The following is a 20,409-nucleotide window of genomic DNA, read 5'->3' on the forward strand; positions in this document are numbered from 1 at the left end:
TTAATTTGTTATGAAAGTCAACAACTCAATCTTTGGATTGATTGCTTGATCATTAAACTGCATGTGAATGAGATCTCATGGTCGAAACTCGATAATGCCACTTTACGCCCTTCATCATTGCGAATAATGTGGCGTTATCACACTATGGCACTGCTAAATAAAGATCACACCTTAACTTCTCATGCTTTCAAAGGAACTAACTCTGAAAAAGTAGATTAAAATATATGGGAAAATCTTAATGAGACCGAGAACGTATGTCATAACTCAGATTGTATCACACTTTCTGCATTAATGGAGAATACATATATAGAGTATTATCAAGGAATCAAGGGAAACCGAGGAGCACTAATACGTAAAATCATACAGTACTTCCATTATTAGTTATAACCTCGTACCAAAAGCGTCCATAAGGACCATAACGATATGCAGTAGAGTTATCCCTCAAAAAGTTGGTAGAAGTATTTACATTCCAAGAAAGAATCAAAGAAACAACTGGCCATGCATCTCTCAACAGCCTATGCTATCTAAGCAAGCTGTTTGCCTTGTCTTTTTTAGCTCAGGCAATCCATGCTCTTAGATATCTTGATTCACTTACCAGTAATAACAAGTATACCTCTTAAATCTACCAAATGATTGATAGTTTTGCTCCAGCCCAGAAAAATGACAGACAAGTTACATTTAAGTAAGATGTAGCAAGAAAATAAGAGCAGGGATTTTCTGTGCCGAGAAATGATATATCCATCTCAAAGAAGGGCTTAAAAAAGTAATCTCAAAGGCAATTTTGACATTCTTGACAACATAAAAAGGTTTGTTTTGAAGTTTTCTTGACTAAACAAGGTTGCATACATAGAAGAAAAACCCCAAGATTGATTATTTTGCTTAGCCTTAAGATAGGTTTATCATGATTTGTTCTCTGTTAGGGCCAAGGATATAGGGGCCAGACATATTCATTCACTGGATACTTGCAACATCTTCTTCATAAATCTAATTATTCTGCAACATACTAAAACGACAGTACAATATGCCAAGTTTCCAAAGGCTTTTGTACAGCAAAGAATTGACCCAATTCCTAGTCTACCATTTATTTCACAATAAAATCGTCCAACATGGACCACAGAAAAGATAGACCAAAGGCTGATCGGAGGCTCCTTCTCATAGAAGTGTCCATTCTTCTGTTTTACTATCCTATTTTGTCACGCAAATGGTTCCCTCAAGCATTAGTGGGTAAATAGTGATGTATTCTCAGCCAATCACCATTATAGCAATATAAAAAAGAATTGAAAACTCACTGCTCTAATCCAAGATCGCCCCATCGAACATTATATCTGGCAGCAAGATAGTGTGCCCCAACAGGACCCCTGCTTCCATAGGGATAATATTCAGGATTAACTTTCTTCTGCTCTAGCTCTTTCAGAAGCGGTGTGAAGAGCGCCCAAGCAGCATCAAGTTCATCACTGCGGATAAACAGCCTCCTTTCTCCTTCTACTGCATCAAGTAGAAGCCTCTCGTAGGCATCGGGAATCTCTTTAGCATACCTGCATCACAAAGGTCAAAGATAGGGCGTAAGTACTAGCTATTTTACAACATCATTATCAGTGGTAAGCAAAGGTCAAATATTGACCTTAAAGTATTAGCTATTTCACAACATCAGTATCAGCAGTAAGCAATCAGTTCCCAACTTTGGACTCTTAATTTACCGATGACCATATCAGAAATTAAGCAATAGCACATGATTTTAACGCAACTAGTGAGTTTGTGTTCCAAGAATTAAATTTTTTTTAATAAATATTACTCCTTTTGTCCCTTTTTGATAGTCCCTTATGGCCAATTTTTAGTCCCAAAGTGATAGTCCCATTTGCTTTTTTCAAGTACCATTAATATCAAATTTTCACCAAAATTCTCTCCAATTTGCAACAATATTTGTGCAAATTTAACTTTCCCACGTAAATTTTGTTTTTCCATGTACTTTTATTACTCTCTCTCTACTTTTTTGCATACCCAATGTAAAATTACCTTTTCAATGTACTTTTACTACTTGTATTTATGTTTATTGATTCCCGTGAAAATTGCCCATAAGGAACTATCAATAAGGGACGGAGGGAGTACAATGTTTTCAAGATGCAAACAATTGTATCTCCAATGAATGTACTGAATGCAAGTGATTAATATACCTTGCAGCATAATGAAGATTGAGAGTGCTGCGGTCTAATCTCATTCCCAAACCAGGAACCTTGTTATTGATCTTCAAATAAATAGCTTCGTCAGGTTGTACTCGGATAACAAGTTCATTTGTCGATTGATCAAGATTTGACCCAAAATTTTTGGCATACAAATTTCCAGGTACATGCCTGAATTGAACTCTGATCTCAGCGCTGAAAGAAGAAAACAATGAGTTTCCATAAGTATTCAAAAAAAAAAAAAAAAAAAAAATTATATTTTGTTCACTGCACATATCAGACTGGGAACCAAGCTATGTATTAATTTCTGAACTAATACCTCCTGTTATGAAGCGCTTTTCCAGCCTTCATAAGGAAAGGCACCCCATCCCATCTTGCATTATCGATAAACAAGGCAGCTGCAGCAAATGTTGGGGTTAAGCTGTCTTTAGGTACAGTCTTGTCTTCTGTGTATCCTGGGTAAGTGACTCCTCCTCTAGTGTGACTTTTGTATTGTCCTATTACCACATCATCAAGTTGCAATGGCCTCATTGACCGAAGAACTTTTACCTATAAGAGGCCGAGAATTTAAACACAGTCAGACATGAGTCACATGACCCAAAATAACAAGGTACCAAATAACAAGTTTGACAGCAAACCTTTTCATTTCTGATATCTTCTGCATCTAAGCTTACTGGAGTTTCCATGGCAAATAGAGCCAAGATTTGTAGCAAATGGTTTTGCATTATGTCTCTAATTATACCATAATGATCAAAATACCTGAATTGCCGCCAAAAGGAAGAAAATTGAGCACATGATAGCAAATGCAAAATGTACGGAGTATAGTAAAAAGGTCACTGAATAAATACCCTCCACGCCCTTCAGTGCCGAAATCCTCAGAGAATATTAACTGAACATTTCTTATATACTGCCTTGACCATAAGGGTTCAAAGATAAGGTTGGAGAAGCGCAGAACGGATAAGTTTTCAACAAGTTCCTTCCCAAGATAATGATCTATCCTGTATGCAGAAAAAACAATAGGTCAGTCATTGATCATATGTGTTTTCCTGTAAGAGCAGCCCTAAAATCCAGTCAAAAACAATCACCTGAAAATCTGATCTTCATTCAAGTACTGCTTAAGTCCACTAGTCAAAGCGGCAGAGGACTCTGAGTCCCGACCAAAAGGTTTCTCTACAATGACCCGAGTCCACCCATTTGCAGAGGATGCTGATAAACTTGCACATCTCACAGCATCTATGAAGATATTTGGTGGAATTGACAAATAGAAGAGTCGATTAGCGATCCTCCCAGCCTACATTATTGAAGGTATTGTGGTCAAAATAAAGGCTAAACATGCAATCTTCATGACAATAGTGTAGACATTCTTGACAAGGTTCTTGCAGGCTGCTATTTAAAAACAATAAAGAAAAAATCTACACTATTGTAAGTGTCAGTATCAGCACATCAACCCTTTTCATGTTTGGACACTACATTAACAATAAAGTAGGTTCTATAAGTCATAAGATAAGATTAGTATCATAGCATGAGACAAAAACGAATCAACCACAATGTTTAAAATCTTAAGATATTCCAACCAGTGCTTGGTTTTTCTTTGCACCTCTGCCTAAGACATTCACAAAGCTGACGTACAAGAATCTAACCAGCATTGCTTACATGACTGAACATAGAATCCATGTAATTATCAGTAGATCACATCATGCAGTCCCTAATATTTGTCAGTGTACATAATTATGTCCCTAAATTATCTACAGTATACTACAAGAAAAGGCAAACATCACATACAATCTATGAAATAAATCATTTTGAAATTTGAATCATGCTCATATTTTTTTAGCAAGTTAACTTTGTCAAAAATTAAGATACAATGTACCAGCAAGGGCAGCAACTAAGTCATCGACGAGGAGAGAAAACTACTCAGTCTCATCAATCAGCATAACAAACAACTATTTAAAAGCCATGCTTACATTTGGATACATAACTCTTTGAAAACTCAGCAATGTAAGGAATCATAGCACAACATAATAAGTGATACCTCATGTTGCCTGAGTTTCTTGTCTAGCTCCACAAAGTTTTCTGTAGAATCATACTGACCAGATTGGTAGAAACATCTCTTCAGAAACTCCTCCATCTTTTCACCACAGTTCTCCCTGACAATCGAAATTCAATTTATAACTACTCCGTAAAACTAAAACAAGCAGTATGACCCCCTAACACTCATAAGTAGTATAAAACACTAACAAACATGTATAGGATTTGGTACCTCTTGTCAATCCTGCAAGTAAGAGTCTTGCTAACCATAGTCCTAAGTTCATCATCAGTCATCTTACTTCTTGCATAACCAAATATAGTAAAGTGCTGCATAACCAGACATATTACATCACAAATCCTACACAAAAGTACTTATAACTTATATGATAAGATATGTCTGTATAATATATTGTCCAATAAAAATGATATGATGCAAACCTTGGGCAAACAATCTTCATAATAAAGAGCAAAAAGTGCAGGAAATATCTTCTTCTTGGCTAGGTCTCCAGAGGCCCCAACAACAGTGATACTGACAGTTGACTCATCTTTGTTCACATCAAACTTAGACAAATCATTACTTTCCTGAGAAGATGTGGCTGATAATATCCCATCTTTCAATGTCTTTACTGATGTATCCTCACCTTCAACAGGAATTATTTTTGTGGCAACAGCACCTAACCAAAAATAAATACTTTTAAAAAATCCTATTTTTAGCTAGTGCAAAAAAAAGAATTAACATAATATACACATATATATAAAAAAAAAGGAAAAAAAAAAGAATTTCAGTAGAATTTCATTCTTAAATAAACCCAAAAAATACAATCAATGTTTTAATCTAAGAATCAAGTGCAAACATTCAAATTCAATTCCAACAAAAATATGAAATACCCAATTAAGGATTTGTGCTAAAAAATTATAATTTCATTGAAACCCAATCAAGAATATTAATACTAAAACCATAAATTATAAAAACCCAATTAAGAATTAGTGCAAAAACCATAGATAAGATTGAAGAAGCTAACCATCTTGCATAAGAACGGCGTTTGAATTTGAATTTGTTCTAATTTGTTGTTTAGATACAGAGATTTTCTGGGCAGATTGCTTAGAAATCGAAGAAATTTTGACCATTCCAAGAACCCCATGTCGTGATTTTGATGATGAAGAAGAATATGATGAATAGAATGAAGAAGATGAAGATGCGCAATGAGATGAAGAAAAAGTTGCCATTTTTTCTAACACTATTTTTTTTTCCTCACTTTTTTCAGGTTGAGTATAACCAAAAACAAATTTGGGCTCAATAATTAGAAGTGGCGACTTAAAATTAAGGGATTTAATGTTGATAATTGAAGGGTATGAAGGGGTTTAAATGGCAACTTCGGGATCATCGAGAGGTTATAGTGTGAGACCCTTTGATGCACTCCAAGGGCTGCCTACCGACGATGGCTCAACTTGTGCACCCAACATAAGTTAAAATAAGAGGACAATTAGGATTTCTCTAGCCTTTAATCCATGTGCTAATCATCTTATGAGGAGGTTAATAGGGTTTACTATGTATTACCTAATTCTCTTTCCCCTTTCCTAGAGAAGTGTAAATCAAAAAAAGGTGAGTTATACTATTGAATTGGTGATTTTTGGCATGTAACAAATTAGGTAGTGAAATGTGAACTTGATAGAATCATATACCGGCGTCATAGTTGGGTTATATAAGGTTCAAAAGTTCAAATGTTTGTAATTACATGTAATGAATCAATAAAGAAAAAAGAATTTTATTTGATTTGAAATTGGGTTTCGTGCAAGTTTATGCAAAAGTAAGTTATTATTCATAAAATTGTACAAAACATAGTTTCAAATCAAAACAAACTTGATGCATAATAGATGTATCAAATACTTAATTTTTTTGTAAGGACCTTGATTTTGTGTCATGGTCTCATGTTAGGAGGGATGAGAATGTTGTTGCTCACCATCTCGCTAGACTAGTGCCTTTTGGTAACGAACAAGTTTGGGTCAATCATTGTCCCAAAGAAGTGTCGTCGTATGTACTTGTGGACAATTTGTCCATCGATTAATAATATGCACTAGTCTACTTGTTCTCAAAAAAAAAAAAAAAAAAAAAAAAAAAAAATTAATATTACGTGATGGACATGTAAGTGTCGTTTAAATCTCTGCATGTGTCTCACATATTAATGTATCATTTAATTAGTTTTGACAAATTTGTATGAAGTTTGGTTTCAAATCAAACAAAACTTAGTACGTGATGGTCATGTTAAAAACCTAATATTACGTGATGGACGTGTAAAATGTCTCCTCAACCGTTGTATATATGTTGAAAACATGTCATTCATTCTAACTTTAAATCCCCTCCCCCTCTCGTCCACACAATTTGAGGGTATGGCTTGAGGAATATCCTCAAGATATCCATTGCTATGTAATGGCTAGTTTGGAACTTTGGAAGCTCTAGCTCCTTAATAAAATTGTCGTGTGTTTGTTTTGTCAAAAAGTTTTCTTCTGTCAAAAAGTTTAAATTGAAATTCTTAGCATGATTGAATTTTGGTGAACTCACACTTTACAAGATTCACAACTTAAATACAAATGAAGTATTGTTTTGTATCCAACTAGTAACATTTTCTGACACAGACATATATTAACTTTCTACTTTGTATAATCAATATATTTGTTATTTAAAATAAAAAACAATCTCCATTTATACTAAATCATTTTTTTTTAATTTTAATTATAAGCAAGAAAACTTATAGTCAAAGTAAATAATTGAATAATGCAAAAATTAAATTAATGGCATGGGTGAAACATGACTTCATACATAAATGATGAATCAAGTGAAAACCAAAGTTTCCTTGTTTGTAGAACTCATCAATTAAATTGACTGTACTGTAATGCCTGTACAGTTAAAATTAAGGACTATGGCCTTAAATTGACCAAATGATTAACCAAAAAGTCTCAATAGAATTGACCTGAACAATTACAAATGTTTCTTACACAAGGACTGCTTACATCGTTGACTTAAAAAAACACACACTAATATTTGATGAAGCCAGGCTCCTTTACATATCAACATCACCAAAAGAGGCTGCCATAAAACCTGAACACTTTTGAAATGCGCTTTTTGGTGGTCAAGCTTGACGACTTCTTGTTTGTCAAATTCAACCTTTTCATCATAACCAAGATGGGTGACCATGACGAAAATTTCATCGCCAACGCTTCTGTATCAACTGATAAGTTTTCTTCCAAGACAATACGGAGTATACTTCGTCGTAAGAACGAGGAAAGGTGATCATGAAAACTTCGACATCATTTTGTATTGACTGATAAGTTTCTCCTTAAACGATAAACTTCAGTAAGCCAAATTTATTGGAGATTTCCATCTCTTACTTAAACAAAATTCTGTGCCATAAAAGAAATGGAGTTCAGCTCCTTTACACAAGGATTGTGTAGATCATTCGAGTCACAAAATTACAAGAGTTTTGCCTCGGAAATGGGAAGGAACAAAACATACAAAAAAATTGAATCACAACAAACTCAATAAAGTAAAACGAACACCCCTCCCTAGAACAATTACATTTTTCATGGGGATGGGGTTTACTCAAGAGCATAGAGCCCAACACGGTGCAAAAATCAGCCTCAGAACTCAGAACTGACTGAATCTCATGTCTTGAATGCAAAAGAATCGGATAGAAACTACCCCCGGATAACAAAAATTTCTCACTCTACAGCCTACCAAAAGAATGGGCACCCACTAAGTCTACTGCTATCGTTCTGGGAGGAATATTGAGAGCTGGTGCTGCTTCTCCTAGTCCAACCTCTACCACAAAACTGCTTAGCTAACATAAATATTACTTCTCACAGTACAAAACCAACCTTCTCCTGCGAGACGGAGGAAGAAGGATGGGCGATCAAGGGCTCATAGTGATCAGCTCCAGCACCACACCAACCTGTGTTGAACAATACGGTGTATGAAGCAACTTTTCTTGAATTATGAAAAAAAAAAGAGAGAGAGAAAATTAGCAACACTAAGAAATACTATCTGTTACCTGTCCCTTTCATGAAGAGGAAGAGCGGAGGTCCAGTAATTTCACCACCCCTTGGGCGGTGTGGAAGGAAGAAAACACAGTTGTCTTCATCAACCATAGCATCTGATCCATGAGCTTGCACCTACAACAACAAAGTAAATTGCAAGCTTTGAATGAGCAAGCAGGCACTAGATGTGAGAAAATAAAGGGAAAATGCAAATCATAGTATCATACTAGCTGCAAACAGTCAAACCTTAAGCAGTCAAGTTTATATGCACCCTGAACAACAAGGTATTGGTGTTCAAGGCTTCAAGCAATTGTCACATTCTACTGTTCAGTTAGAGTTCCGTAGCTATGTGAGCTACAGCATAATAAAGCACACTTTGCGAATGCAACAGCTGGTTGAAGCGATTCCAACTTCTAGCATTTTGGGGAGGGAGCAAGCTAATAAGTCTGAAGGCAAGAATACTATTTTGAGTCAATGCATCAACTAAGCAGTAATCATTTATGTTGAGCTAGGTTCTTTGATGCCCATGTGTAACATAAAACTGGGTTCTGAGTATTCTGACTTTGCATGAAAGGGAGACCGTGATTAAAAAATAAAAAAAGTGACATGACCTTTCTACCTCCTTTACGATTCCATATACTGGGGATGTTGAAAACAGGGCCACGCCTAATATGGAATTTACCAATATACAACCTCAAATTGGATAAAACTTAATTGATTCCCTTTGCTAAAGTTTTCTCAAACATTTATGTTTTTTTACTCGCACGTTTTTACCACTAAATTTCTTGAATTTTAATTCTGGGTTCTCTTTTAAAAATCTCTAAATTTTTACTTGGGAGGCTCTTCTTTTTCTCATTTTGCACACGCCTTTTTTCAAATACTTTCAACTGACTTTCTCGTTATGTCCCTTTTTCTATATCAGACGGTCCTTATGACGATTCATGTTACCCGACTCCAAATTATTTTGGGACTAAAGTTTTGTGTTGTTGTACAACTACCTATACTAACTACTAAATATAGAATGTGACACCTAAAAGATGAAGTTCACCAAGATTACCAAAATGCAAGCATAAGCATAAGCATAACATGGAAATAAGACCGAGATTAGAATTCACCAAGATTACCAAAATGTAAGCATAATCATAACATGGAAATACGATACAACATTCTCCCCAAAAATCACATGTGATTGGGAACCAACATTTGTAAGCAGGAGTGAGCCAACAACGGCTTTCCAGCTTCAATAGGGGCCTTTTTATACTGTCTAAGGAATGTAACTACAGGAGCAGGGTTAAAAATATACAAAATGATAACTAAAATTATAACATGATGAAGGGTATTTGGATTTAACGGCAATAGACAAACCTCTTCATGTCTATAGATGCTTGGAAGAGAATCTATAGAAGCAAAATGTATGAGCACACCAAAACAGGAAATTACCCTCTAAGCATAATAATAAAAATGCTGAGGCATATCATAAACCTTGCAATTCTCCAATGACATGGTTAAAAGTAAAACCTAAAGTCCACAAGTAATTATCTTCAACTTAGTAATATAATATCAAATCCAATTGGGCATTCATCTAGACAGCAACAGATTTTCTGGGAGCATCCATATAGAAGAAGGTTATTTCTTATGACCCATCTTCAGCGTATATGCATTATATGATTATAGTATAGTTAAAATTCCATAATAAACAGGATAAATCTTCGATTACAATATTAAAAACCAAGGCAACCTAACACCTATGAACATTATTAATTGATTTGATTCCATCATTTCATGTATAGAACCGCATTATTTGGTTGATGGTAGGGCGGGTGGGGGAAGGGAAAAGGAAAGTGATATGCAATGAGGGCAATTCAAACCAATCATTGAATGATTAACAAAATGAGTGATCAATAATAAGCTTCACAACAGATTCATGGAATCATAATCTTACCACAAAAATTTCTCTCTTGAACTCTGTTGAAAGGCACTCAATGGCAATATCATCCCCAAAGGCGGCGGCACGACCTTCTCTATTTTCATCTACAGTCAATAAACCCTCCTCAGTATATTGCAATGTGATGATATCATACTCATCATCAGGAGAACCAGAGATAGACATGTATTTGGACCAACTCGGACCGTCGTCCACTGCAATACACCTCTCTTTGTAAATAGATTCTGCCGCCGTTTCTCTTCAATAAAAAAAACAAACACCAATACAACCCCATAAACATAGGCAACAAACTTTTGTCCAGCCAAAATGACTACAAAACTACAGCTAATGTAACTTTGAATACAGTACAAAACAATTTGGCCTTCAATCAAACGCTATTGAAATCAAATGAAGAAGCAGCATATTATAACTCTATATTCTACAGCAATCAACATAACATACAGCTACCGTAATAACAAGACATATTACTCCGTACCACCATAACTATTTAAACTGGCATGTAAATTGTAAATATGTAATATTCGATTTTTTTTTTTTTTTTTGATGAAATTGCTTCAATTTATTTACAGGAGGAAAAGTTAAGGACAATATTTTTAAAAAATTGTATGCAAAATTTTTATATAAAAAAATAAATAAAAAATCCCAGTAAAACAGATCTAATTTTAAAAAAATAAAAATTAACTGAAAAAACAGGAAAATGAAAATATTATCCAAAAAAAAACCCAGAAAAATGAAAATATTTTAAAAAGATTATTACCGTTGTGTGCAAATTCCAATTGAACAGATCCACATAAATTTTTTATTTTTTTTTAAAAAAAAAAAGAAAATTCAAATCAAATACAGCATGCAAAAGTCAACATCGAGGGAGCTAAAAAAAAACCCAGAAAATCAATCACAAATTCCAATCAAAATAATCAACAAACAATCAAATTAATAAAAAATTACCTAAGCATGCCAATATTGAGAAGCTCAAGAATAGCATCATCCAAGATCTGACGATCAGATTTGTTAGCCAACAATTTAATTTCTTGAACAATATGAATCCCCCACCCAAATTTAAGATCAGGTGAATACAAATTCTTAATCACAATCTCCACTCTTTCTCTCTCCTCTTTTTCCGCCGATTCAAAATCTTGTTCAAATCTCTTCACCGTTCTCCTCCTCAACTCTTTGGCCCCACCACACTCCCCTTCTCGAAGACCCCACATCGCCGCCTTCTCCGCCGCCGAGAATAGACAGTTTCCGTCGGCGTCAACATCGCCGCCGTGACTCAGCCGGAAAACCACCGGAGGTAGGCTTTTATCTTCTGGATGCTTCCACAAAACACCCTTTGCCTGCAACCGAGAAAGACTCTTCCTTTGTTGATCTTCTAACCCTGTGACGTCATCCCATGACGTCGATGGAAAATCAACGGCTGTGGTTGTAGCTGGTGGGTCCCTCCAAGTGATCAACGGTGGAGTTTGCGGTGGTAATGTATCCGTTACGGTGGCGGTGTCGCAGATTAGCTTCCCCATTATTTAATTATTATTATTTTAATTTTTTATTTTTGGAATTTTTTTGGGAGGAGAGAGAAAGGGGGGAGAAGCTAAAGGGGGGTTAGGGTTAACGGATAGATCAGGGAAGGCGGGAGAAGGAGGAGAGGACACGTGGAGGGATCAAAGGTGGGAAAGAGGCGTTGAAGAGAGAGAAAGAAATGTAAGAGAGAGAAAGAAAGAAGTGAACGTAAACGGCGCGAGTGTTAAATTTGGGGAGGAGTTATATGGAGTGTTAAATTTGAATTTGGGGAGGAGTTAAATTTGGGGATCTATTACAACTTTTTGACACGTGGTTGGTGGTTGTTGGACTCTTTTGTCTAACGTTCTGGGTTCTTTTCGAGGTTTTTGACTCTTACTATTACATTATTACCTGGATTAATGTAGTACTGTACGTATTACAAATATTATTAAATTGCTATATACAGTATACTACTTCGTATTATACAAGTACTCCCTCCATTACATATTACTCGTAACTAGGGTGCTAATTGGGCGAGCCGGACACGAATTATGGTCAATCGGTTCGTGATCGTTTAAATTTGTTCGAACTCAAACCGAGTTCAAGCCTTAAAATTTGAACTTTGACTGAGCCGTGCTTTAACTAAGCGTTAACCGAGCCGAACTCGAACCTTGATTTATTATTATCCCTAGTTTACTTGTCTTCTTTATTGTTCCTTATTAAATTTTTATTTTACAACGAGTCTATTTTTGTAATAATGAAAATACTAACTTATTATTGTGTAATATATCCCTATCCCTAACTTATAAAAAGTAGTAAATTACTCTTATGAATAGTGTAATGCCAATTATACCCTATAAAATGTGTATTTATATATATACCCTCATTAATGTATACAAGTTTTTTAATGAATAGTGTTTGGACAATTATAAGGATACACACTAGTTAAATATTAGAACCAGCATCTCTAAATTCTCCTCATGGTTGATCAAGTTAAACAGGTCTAGGCTTTGCCCCCACTTCACGATCAACTCCATCATCGGCAATATGTAGCCATTATCATGAATCCACTAACAAACATAACTTATATAATAGAGCACGTATAACTAATAAATCCGCTAATTAGTTAAATTAGGTATTAAACCCAATAATTTACTAAGAATTGAAATAACAACACAAAACAATTTCAAGAATTTACAATTCGAATAGAAACCTAAATATCAAAATATCATAAATTAATTATTTATATATGTCTTGCTTGATACTAATCCCATCGATCAACAATAACGAACACTCGTCTCTTTCGCCCTAGGAGATATACAATAAAACAATACGTATTGTTAGTATTTATAGCAGTTGGCTTAGGAGTCTATAACAATTTTTGATATTTATTAGTTAACCCAATACATTAGGAAACCTACTTACATTTGGATTAAATAATTGTAAAGCCCAATACAAATTATTTAAGTTAATATTGTAGTTATTACCTTTTTGGAGAACTCAGATTTCCAATAGGCAAGATCGTCCTCCTACGTTAATCCTACACTCTGCAGAAAAAGAAAAAATATATATATATACTACCTCCATTTTTATTTAGTTGACACGTTTTGACTTTAGCACTATTCACATACCTCCTTTTGATCATGTTTTGTACTTTACACGTAATGAAAAATATAGTCATGTGGGATCTTGTTAGATTCGTCACGTTATATACTTTCAAAACTTTTCATAATTTTTGTTTATTGTTAATTAAAGATATTAATGATTTAATAAGTGCATTGACAAATATGACTAAAGAAACGTGTCAACAAAAAAGAAACGGAGGAAATATATATATATATATATATATATTCTCTCTCCTCTCATATTCCCCACTCAAACCCAATACTACCTTTTTTTTATTATTATATTTTTCCTCTCACATTCATTACTTTTCAATAAAATATTAACTCTACTATATTTCTTTTACAATTTTTTAATACTCCAACTACCCCACTTACCTCTTATTTTATTTAAGTCAATTAAATTGCCTAAAACTATGTGGTAGTCAAACTGTAACACCTAAAAAAGCACAGAGGGAGTAATTAAATTAAAACATCCCTTAGTTGGAAAATCATAACTCATCTTTAGGAGCAAGTAAAGATGTTACATAACCATCTATTCGTAACGGGCAGCGGCCAAGTTATCTGTAATGGGCGCATGCCCGTTACAAATAAGTAGTTATTCGTAACAGGCAAAACGTGTGTCCGTTGCTAAAAATCCGATATTTGTAACGGACATAATATCTGCCCGTTATGAATAGTTTGTGATCCAATTTTTTTTAAAAAAAATCCAGCACATGCTGGAATAACAATCATGTCATTATTATGATTTTTTTTAAAAAAAACCATGAGAATAATATTTATACACATACAATCATAACTTAAAAACCACAGAGCTTTTTCAGTGTGGCTGGCCACATGGTGTGGCAGGGGTCAAAACCAGTAATACCCATACAAGTAACCCCATAATACAAGTAACACCTACAAGTAAAACTTGACAAACCCAGTAACACCATATAATTAACCCCTGCCGCACCATGTGGCCAGCCGCATACAAAAATTTGTGTAAAAACCAAAACTAAAGAAAATAGTACATTTTCAATGGTAACAATAATAAGTTAATAACACACTGTATACAAGGAAAATAACATGTTGCCCTTACAAAAAAATTAAAAAAATAAATTAAAGGAAAATAACATGTATAATTTGAACTCTTTGGGTCTGGAACCTCAATCTTTGTAAGTGTACTAGAAACACGGCTTTGCATTGATTCCAACCCCTTGAAATTCAGATTTGTGCCACCTTGGTCTGGACACTTTATCTGGATTATGAAAGAGCCTTATGCTCTATGTAGAGCCCTTCTTGATCAGGTTCATTTTGAGGGTCGTTCTAGCTTTTATAAATGAGTGCATCTTTATTTTAGAGTACTTCAGCCTAATTAATACTCTCTCCGTCCCTTTATTTTTGCTCCATTGTCACTTTTTGAGTCAAACTTTAAAAACTTTAATCATAATTTACCGTTAATCTATAAAAGATAATATAGTCATGAGTGGTCTTGTTAGATTCGTCTAATTGTATATTTTATTAATATCATGTTTTTATATTTTTATATTTATAAAAATAAAGATATAAACGTTTTAATACGCATTTTGAAGACCGCGCACAATCAAATGAGGCAAAAAAATAGGGATAGAGAGAATATGATGTATACACCTTCTCATCAATTAAGCTTGCCAAATAAAATAAAGTATATTCCAAAAGCAAAATATTGGGATGCCACGTGGATTATAAGCACAGTTCTATTGCTGCAAAAGACTTACACGTAGAAATGTTGTGATGCGTAAATCCAACTTTTCCATTAATTTTCTCTCTCGACTCCCTCATTCTCACTGCACGCACGTTGGATTGCATTTGGGAAATAGGCAGTATTCTGCATCATCTTTTTACTCTACTAGTAAGTTCAATCTCACTCTCATTATCTTTCCTTTTGTGTTAGTATAACTATGTTATGTCTCTTTATTAAATTTGGTCAATGTCTTTTGATTTGAACTTCAATTTTTTTGCTCCTTCTAGCTATATACGAAGTAAATACTTTGGAGCTAGTTTATCCGGCTTTCTTTATGTTATCGAATGAGCAATAAGGAGTATAATTGTGGGAGAATTCGAATGAATTTATAGTTTATCGTACACAAACTCTCCATCTTTTGCCGTAGGCAAAGCCGGTCAGCTTTCTTCGTGCAGTTATGTTTTCGGAATTCTTATTGAAACTTGTTAAAATTGCCATTTAATGAAAAAGGGAAAAAAATCGTCGCCTGAGAGATTCGAACTCTCGCGGGGAAACCCCATATACTTAGCAGGCACACGCCTTAACCACTCGGCCAATGCGACTCATTTGTTCTCTTAATCTAATACGAAGTAATTCATTAATTTAATTATTTATTGCATTCAATATAACTTCTTTTTTTTTTTTGGTAATTATTTTTATTTTATGAATACTTGTGTGATAATTTTCAAAGTGAGTAGTATACTAGTATGGACTTGATAGTTAAGAGCCTTTGAGGGTGTCAAGATAAATACAAGTGTATTTTTGTAAAAAAAATAAAAATTATTTGGCGGTGCTATTCGGCGCACATACTACGTATTTAATTATTTAGTTGTATTGTATTATACTATTATTTCTTGTGGGATAACTTGTACTTGCAATTTTTTTTTTTTTTTTTTTTGTAATAGTTGTTGGGTAAAATTTTTATGTGTCTGTGGTCATGTATAATTTCAGTTGTATGTATATTTCATAGAGGAAATTTTGGCTTGATAAGCTTGGTATTTAATGTTATATGTTAATTGATCGCATTAGTTTGAGTTTTATCGTTAGTCTTCGTTTATCAGCCAATTCATGTCTAAACTATTAGTATTTGTTATGAAATGCATAACTATTACTTACGGAATATATTAATAGCTCACAGCAATACGTGGGGCATCATGCCTCTCTACTAGGCTGTAGCTGGCATTCTGCTCATATAGAAGTAGTAGATAAACACTGATGTTTGTATTTATTAACTAAATGATGTCCAGCATAACACTTAATTTGTTAACGATTAGTAGTAATGTGTATGACGTTTTGTCATTCTGTACTGTTAACTTATTAGTCCTGTCATATACACACAACAGGTCAACATTCCTATTTAACAGAGAGTCCATAGCTACCTTTAAAAAAAATAGTGGAAATGGAGCATGTATGAAGTATAAACAGTTCATATATGCCAAGGATTGCACCAGTAGGTGCAATGCCCTGGTGTGAGCTAGTACTTGTATGAAAAACTTCTACCAATTCAATTATGTTGTTCACAGCAAGGCAAGAGGCCGGGAAATTAGTAAAAAATTAAAAAAAAAAAAAATGCATATCATTATGGCTGCTCTAAAATTTATATAGTTCATAAAGAAAGTTGCACACAATAACTAACTAGTAGCTTAATTCTATCCTTGCTGATTTTACTATTTGGAGCTATAGATTTGGTAGTCAGTTGTATACTGGTATTTACATGTTTTTTTCATCCTGTTTGCTTAATACATTGATTACATAATACAGTTGTTGGCTTGTTTGTTTTACAATGGCAATTACTTGTCTGCTGGTTGTGACTAATCCTACTGCTTCTGGTCCTTTTATTTGATTTTAGATTTTTTTTTTTTATCTTTACAGCTTCTGAAAGCATCAGGAACAAGTCTGCTAAACTTGGTTTGTCTTTCTAAAATCACCACCTTAGTTTCCTTATTTAACCCAGAGCTTTTTAACTTCCACCAAAAAAAAGAAAAAAGAAAATACAGAATACATCATCAAAACAATGTCTGGTGTAGCCTTAGCTGTGGCTCCTGGGAGTGGACCAGATAAAGTTTCGATGCCATCCTCAAATCCCGAAACCAATCCCTTTCTATCAAATAATGAACAACAAACTGTCACTACTGGAATGATGGGTTCATTACGCGTCATAGAGCTCCAACTAGTAGCCTTCATTATGGTCTTCTCTATCAGTGGACTAGTCCCACTCCTTGACCTTATCTTCCCTGCCTTTGCCTCTGCATACATCATTGCCCTCTCACGCTTCGCCTTCCCTTCTTATAGCAATATCCGATCTCACTCAACGGAGATATTTCAGGGAAGTAGTCTTTTTCGGCTTTATGTAGTTTTGGGGACCACAATTGGGTTATTCTTACCCCTTGCATATGTCTTAGGAGGGTTTGCAAGGGGAGACGATCATGCGCTGAGGTCAGCTACTCCTCATTTGTTCTTGCTCTCATTCCAAATACTCACCGAGAACATAATAAGCGGGCTTTCTTTGTTTTCCCCTCCAGTGAGAGCATTGGTTCCCTTGTTGTACACAGTTCGGAGGATCTTTGTTATACTAGATTGGATGAAGGATGTTTGGATTACTAAGACCTTGCAAGTCGATGCTCCTTCCAAGGTAACTTCTATGAGTTCTTTATGATGTATTCTTTCTTCATCTAGCGCTATTTTCTATGTTGAATGATTCTGTTCCTGATGAAGCATATTTGTACTTTGTTTTACGTCCACCACTAACAAATTGCTTGATCAGATGGAGAGGCCTTATAGTATCCAGGTTTACTAAACAATAAGACGGTGATTCAACAAATTTATACTGATTGTCCTAAGACTATTTATGTTCTATTTGATGAGTGCTTTATACTATACATTACTTTACATCCAGTTTGCTCTTCAAGTTCTGAGGCTAATATATATTGTTTTCTGCATTGTATGCTGCTTAGGATGTTGCGTGGTTTTGGTTTGGGAGGAGCTTAGCAGTTTCTAACCTAGTGTACTTCTCCATCAACCTCTTGTGCTTCTTGATCCCACGTTTCCTTCCACGGGCATTTGAGAGGTACTTCAGTGAAAGAGACGAGATCCAAATGAAGATACGAGAGGATAAGCGCCGGACTGCTGCACACACGCCTCAGCCTTCAGATAAGAAGTCTGACTGATTTTACAATCTTTCATGCATTTGTCTTAACTTCAATGTTGTGTATTCAACCTCCCTTTTCCCATTTTCCCCTTTATAGATTGTGATTTACAAAGGTCTTGTTGATCAGCCAATCAAGCAATCCTTGGAAAAATGTACTAACTTTGTTCAGTGTAAGGTTAGGACAATTCTAATGAGCAAGTGTAGGATAATAATTTCTGCTTCAAAAAACAGGACAGGGTTGTCCATTGTATGATCCATGTAATGTTAATGCCATGACTTAGTTTTACATTTCCCGGGTCACCTCAAACTAGATTTGACTTATTATTGTCAAAGCGAAAAAAGCGAACTTTTGATGAATCAAGTCTATAATTTCAAAATCAGAAGGTATGAGACTATGAGAGTGTGTAATATTATGCTGAGGTAAACAATGGCGGATCCACGTTGTAACAAGGGGTATAAATCAACGGATCCCCAGAATTTCCGTATAAATCTTTTAAAGCTGAATGTTATGATAGATGATAGTCTGTGTCTCAGTGGTAGAAGGAAAACATTCTAAGATTTTGTTGTTGTAACAAGGTCATGGGTTCAAACCCCATTGGCCACTCTCCTATATTTTATAATACAGTAGTTAATTTGATACTTCATACCATTATGCAATTTTTTTTTTTTTTTTATTTTATTTTTTTTTTTTTTTTTTTTAATTTTTATCTTAGTTATTTTTTATAAGTATACTATATCTTAGTAATTGTTTTTTAAAATAAATTATCGATCAAATGTATACTTGTCCAAAATTACATTGTCAATTTATAAGGAGCAAAACAATATACTAAAACATTGCATTGCATCAACAAAATCACTCGTTTTATTGATTTGCTAATCATTTTTGTGGGAATTTTTCAATATGAATCTCTAAAATAAAGTATGGTTTTAATTTCAATTTTAATTTTCATAAACAACTACGTATTAGTGTGCTCCTCCTGATTGGAAATCCTGGATTCGCCACTGGAGGTAAAGGCTGAACATTTTGCCCTTTCTCTTGAGTTACGTATCAATGCCTTAATCTAAGCTAATTTTTCTTACATTAGAAAATTTCTAATTTTAAACTAACAATCAAATTTAGAATTAATAACACTCAAATAACTCATTAGCAAATTTAGCATCTTACCTATCGAATCCATTGATTTTATATTTGGAATAAATTCATGTCCAAATAAGACAAATGTCAACATAATTAGATAAGATCACAATTAGCACTGTACTATTCGCCACATAATTAATGTGGCTGAAGTCGGTAAGTAACTAATCTCTCAAAACGAATAATTATAATTATTAAAAAAATAAAACATTAATTTGGTTGCTTGGTCGGCTGCACACTTATCCTATATTATTGTTTTGGTCGTTTTCTATTTACTTTTTCTGCGTAATATTCTATATTATTCTTGAGGATGAGAATTTATATTATGATGATTTAAGAGGTAAAATGGAAGAATTATAAGAGGTTTTAGGGTACTTTACGCGTTTGCAAGTGTACTTTCAATAAAAAGGCCCCAATTGAGGGCGTAGAAGGGTTTAAACCAAGGCCACTTATTGCTTTCTGGACGGTTCTATTTTTTGCAAGCTGGCTTGTATTTTTGAAAATGCAATACTTACAATGGACCACCTCAAATGGCATTGGTGATTTGGTGTTGGTTTTTTTTTAAAAAAAAATAAATAAATATATATGAAGGAGAAAACTGATTTTAGGATGAATCCATGGCAAATCCATGGCAAATCAGAAAAATATATCTGAAATGAGCTTGGTGAAATTCAATCTTTGTTATCAAAAGTCGAAAAATTACCTATATGTAGTATTCTTTTCAAAAGGAGTAGATGCTTCAACTATTCATTCCATCACCTTGTGTTTGTACTAGTATAAGGTAGCCATAAGGTTTGGTTAACAATATTAGAATTGTATTGTGTTGCTCTTATGATGTCTTGCTTTTGTTTAGTCAAGTTGGCCTTTTTTTTTTCGTCACATGCATTTTTCCTCATCTTGCAAGGAGGTGAAAGGTGATGTTCACTTATGCAACTTGTACCTAGCTATTGATTGAAGTAGATTAAGGCATATAAACACCTAAATAGAGCCGTACCAACATTTTTCCATTTCGGGTAAAGTAGTGACTAGTGTGCTAATTCAAATCAAACTTAGAACATAACTATATATGTTAGAATTTTTATTT

The 20,409-nt window shown here is 34.3% G+C and overlaps 3 protein-coding genes and 1 non-coding gene across 5 annotated transcripts; 1 reads left to right on the plus strand and 3 right to left on the minus strand.

Annotated features, from left to right (window-relative positions):
* Positions 1-353: 353 nt before the first annotated feature.
* On the minus strand, positions 354-5,825 carry LOC110690517 (glucose-6-phosphate 1-dehydrogenase, chloroplastic-like). Of its 2 annotated transcripts, none has more exons than XM_021867369.1 (10): positions 5,228-5,825; positions 4,644-4,873; positions 4,438-4,532; positions 4,210-4,324; positions 3,263-3,468; positions 3,026-3,175; positions 2,816-2,936; positions 2,497-2,726; positions 2,172-2,372; positions 354-1,535 (listed from the first exon to the last, which is right to left on the minus strand). In XM_021867369.1, the coding sequence occupies exons 1-10, from the start codon at positions 5,430-5,432 to the stop codon at positions 1,286-1,288; spliced, it is 1,803 nt and encodes a 600-aa protein (XP_021723061.1). In that variant the 5' UTR covers positions 5,433-5,825; the 3' UTR covers positions 354-1,285. The 2 variants fall into 2 exon arrangements, with proteins under 2 accessions (XP_021723061.1, XP_021723060.1); XM_021867368.1 differs by having other exon boundaries at positions 4,644-4,879; positions 5,228-5,821.
* A 1,217-nt stretch (positions 5,826-7,042) lies between these two features.
* LOC110690518 lies at positions 7,043-12,085 on the minus strand. The gene is made up of 4 exons (XM_021867370.1): positions 11,128-12,085; positions 10,180-10,420; positions 8,252-8,372; positions 7,043-8,152 (listed from the first exon to the last, which is right to left on the minus strand). Exons 1-4 carry the CDS (start codon positions 11,694-11,696, stop codon positions 8,061-8,063), a joined length of 1,023 nt encoding a protein of 340 aa, XP_021723062.1. The 5' UTR covers positions 11,697-12,085; the 3' UTR covers positions 7,043-8,060.
* A 3,005-nt stretch (positions 12,086-15,090) lies between these two features.
* On the plus strand, positions 15,091-19,127 carry LOC110690519. Its single transcript, XM_021867372.1, has 3 exons — positions 15,091-15,171; positions 16,915-17,674; positions 17,997-19,127. Exons 2-3 carry the CDS (start codon positions 17,057-17,059, stop codon positions 18,207-18,209), a joined length of 831 nt encoding a protein of 276 aa, XP_021723064.1. The 5' UTR covers positions 15,091-15,171; positions 16,915-17,056; the 3' UTR covers positions 18,210-19,127.
* Positions 15,524-15,605, minus strand: TRNAS-GCU. Its single transcript has one exon. It is a non-coding gene; the product is annotated as a tRNA-Ser (tRNA).
* Positions 19,128-20,409: the final 1,282 nt, after the last annotated feature.

This window comes from Chenopodium quinoa, unplaced genomic scaffold, assembly GCF_001683475.1.
Source record: "Chenopodium quinoa cultivar QQ74 unplaced genomic scaffold, ASM168347v1, whole genome shotgun sequence".
NCBI lineage: Eukaryota > Viridiplantae > Streptophyta > Magnoliopsida > Caryophyllales > Amaranthaceae > Chenopodium > Chenopodium quinoa.